The sequence below is a fragment of the Loa loa genome, assembly GCF_000183805.2.
Source record: "Loa loa unplaced genomic scaffold supercont3.9, whole genome shotgun sequence".
NCBI classification, from domain to species: domain Eukaryota; kingdom Metazoa; phylum Nematoda; class Chromadorea; order Rhabditida; family Onchocercidae; genus Loa; species Loa loa.
In genome coordinates, this window is record NW_018108189.1 from 492,829 (window position 1) to 496,006 (window position 3,178).

The 3,178-nt window shown below is 36.8% G+C and overlaps 2 protein-coding genes across 2 annotated transcripts in view; both read right to left on the bottom strand.

The window, feature by feature from the left end:
- LOAG_08375 (translocon-associated protein gamma) overlaps positions 1-712 on the bottom strand; it is a 2,308-nt gene extending 1,596 nt beyond the window's left edge. Inside the window, exon 1 of the mRNA XM_020447683.1 lies at positions 627-712. Coding sequence (XP_020302115.1) covers positions 627-680 — 54 coding nt within the window. The 5' untranslated portion in view covers positions 681-712. The remainder of the gene's footprint in view (positions 1-626) is intronic.
- A 781-nt stretch (positions 713-1,493) lies between these two features.
- Positions 1,494-2,213, bottom strand: LOAG_13955 (transcription factor Ash2; the record flags this gene model as incomplete). The annotated part of the gene is made up of 3 exons (XM_003149460.2): positions 1,494-1,758; positions 1,902-2,006; positions 2,122-2,213. The coding sequence occupies 3 exons, from the start codon at positions 2,211-2,213 to the stop codon at positions 1,554-1,556; spliced, it is 402 nt and encodes a 133-aa protein (XP_003149508.1). The 3' UTR covers positions 1,494-1,553.
- Positions 2,214-3,178: the final 965 nt, after the last annotated feature.

Genomic DNA, 3,178 nt, shown 5'->3' on the forward strand with positions numbered 1-3,178 from the left:
TCTCTCTCTCTCTCTCTCTTTCTTTTTTCCCTTTCTTCCTTATCAATAACAAATACAGTATGATTTTACTGGTAATCAGTGTTTAATACAAATAAAAATAATAAGGATGGTTAAAATAGAATAATGAATGTGATGATTGGTTTTTATTGATTTGTATTACAGATATATATATATATTCCATGGAAAAGATATAGAGGCGCTATAGCAATCACTGTCGAGTTCCCATAAAATAATGCACTGCCTTTTGTCGATACTGCTGCCGAGAAATCCTTTAAGTAATAATTCGATTTTAAAAGGAACTATTCACTTTACAGTAAATTGCAGATAGGAATACTGTGGTAAGATTAAGGTCATTTTTCTCCCAACTGAACACGTTGATAATTCAACAAAAATCAATTTAAGAGGGAATATGTATAGATTTTAGTTTAGGATGCGTTTGATATTCCTGTAGACAAAAGTGAGGTCAAGATATTCAACAAATCCGAATACCTTAGAATATCTGTTTGCACTTACTGATATAACTTATACAGATGGCAGGTTAATGGATTTTCGACACTTTCTCATTTTCAGAAAAGCAAAATCTGTAGCTCCACAAGAGCTAACAGCAACCATATATTAAAGCACACCTTTAGCAGCAACTCATCCTCCTTCGACAACTTCTGCCCTGTTCCTTTTGACATTCGGGCAACCAATAAGATAATTCACCTGAAACGACATCTGAATAAGTCCAGGAAGCCTCTGCGGAGTAATCTCTCCCGTACACTGACGCCGTACAGACTGAGGATAATAAGGTAAATAACAGAAATCGGGGAAACGCATAATACCCACCAACAATCACCACACCACCCTGTCCTATCCTCCTCCCCCCCCCCCCCTCCTCTACTATTAACGAAATGCACACGCATGCCTTTAAACCACCGTAAAGGACACCAAACCAAAATGAATCCAAACTGCAACTGAAAACAAGTGACGCTTTGCAAATGGTATGTGCCAAGGCATTATTGTCGCTGGCCCACTGAATTTGGAGGTGTTATCATTGTCATTTCAGCGTTACGTTTTTGTTTTTATCACAAATTTTGGATTGAGTTTCGAACTTCCATCTGAAGATTTGTTAAATGAAATGAGTGTCGAGGAGAGGAAGTGAGTTGTCTTCCTTTATGAAACCATTTGCCGGAAATAGGAAGGGCCGAAGTTCGATTCGGTATATCTCATTCCGGTGTATCAGTTGCTATCATTTAGGTATATCAGTTGTGCACAATGCGCAATGGAGAGAGGAATCACCAATCACCAGAATGCCTCATTATATCGTCACTAGAGCATGCATTTCCATTTTAACTGCTGCATTCTTTTTCCACTAATGATTTGTATTGAAGTGTCAGGAAGTGTAACACACGTATCTTATTAAAAGTATTGCTTATGAGACATCTCAATTAGATAGAAGACTACAATCTTTAACTGGAAGAATAATACTAGGATTTACTAGCAGATAAAACCAGATTTTAGAAAATTTGAAACGATGGAACAGTTAATGGAAGAATTTAGTTTCTATCACTTTACGGAGTTGAAGACATAGCATCTAGCGCACGCTTCCTGCGATCGATTCTGCGAAGACGCTCGGCCCGTTCCTCAGACTCGGTTTGAAAGGTTTGGAAACAGTCACATTTGGTCCAATGGTCGCAGTTCTGCAGTAGAGCTTCCAGATGACGTATGTATCGTATTGCCAAGCGTAAAGTATCCACCTTACTAATGCGACGATCGCTGAAAGCGTCTCTGTTTCTCATTTTCAAAATGATATGAATAGTTGTCAAAAATCTGGCATTTGTAATCGAATTTCCTCAGATAACATATAACGGGTAGCACCTAATTTTCACTAGGATCAATTAAAAGATAGTAATTAAAACCTATCGGTAAGCGGTAGATGGTCACGCAGTCTTTCATATCCGTCGTTCACACAACGAACACGTAGTCGTTCCCTTTCATTTCGTTTCCATACAGTAGTTCCATAACTGCAAATTTCCAGAATTAATTAGTGAGACTCATCAAAGAAAACCAATGTCAAGAGATTATTTATATTTGGTAGTATGGAAATAGTATCCATTTCGCAAATAAATTGTTGCTTACTTTTCATCGATTTCACTGGGTAAAGGAACACGAGCTTCAGGTGAAAATGGACTTATGCGATTTCTCTTCTTCTCATCTTTTGCCTCTGCCATATAATCACATAATGAAGACAAATGACAATTTATAAGATTAATATGATGTTTTCAATGGGGCCTATTATAAAATCGCATGGAAGGTTATGTTTATATGAACAAGATAAATAAAATTAAAGTAACTAACATTAACTTGATGACTCACAATCAATAATTGATACTTGGTTTCTTCGATGAAGAATGACATAAATTTTGAGATGTTAAGCCTCAAATGTTTCAAAACACTGTTCATCCAAAACATCCTACTCAGCAATCACATACTAATTTTAATTTGCGGAAAAAAAAACAATTGACAAATTGGAACCATAAGTGAGTTATGTTTTCGAAGGAAAAATAGGCTCAAATAATTTACCAAAATGCTAAAGTGATTTACTGCAACATTGAGAAAAACAAATTACCTTCTTCGAACGACCCCGAACGAAGTCTCAATAATCGAGCAGCACTGATAATTGATGGTAATCTTCGTCCATACTGAAACGCTGACTGATGTGATTCTTCTGTATTACTCATTTCTGATTTATCTACAATTAAATGTTATACTCATCCTATGTTGCAACAACTTCAGAAATCTAAAATACCGTATGGCCGCGTATCTTTCAATCTGTAAATCCGCTGCTTCGCGACGAGTCAAGTTCAAATTCTTTGATCCCTTCTACGCAATCCCCTACCACGCCCATCATTACAGTCCGGTTAGTTCTCTAGGTCATCATCCATTCGTTGTCATTCTTTCATGAGATCAGAAGAAAACTTGGCAAATAAGAATAATCTTTTCAATAGTCCGAAAAGGCAAATCTGCTTGATAAGGATGCGGAATCTTCTTTCCGGACACCAATGAAAAGAGTTATAGTTGAATGTAGGACATCGATAAGTAATAATTGCCTACCGTATATATAATATGTGTACATAAATGGCTACAGAGTATGCGCTTCATCCTCGTAACATCCATACCAGAGTATGCGCTTCAT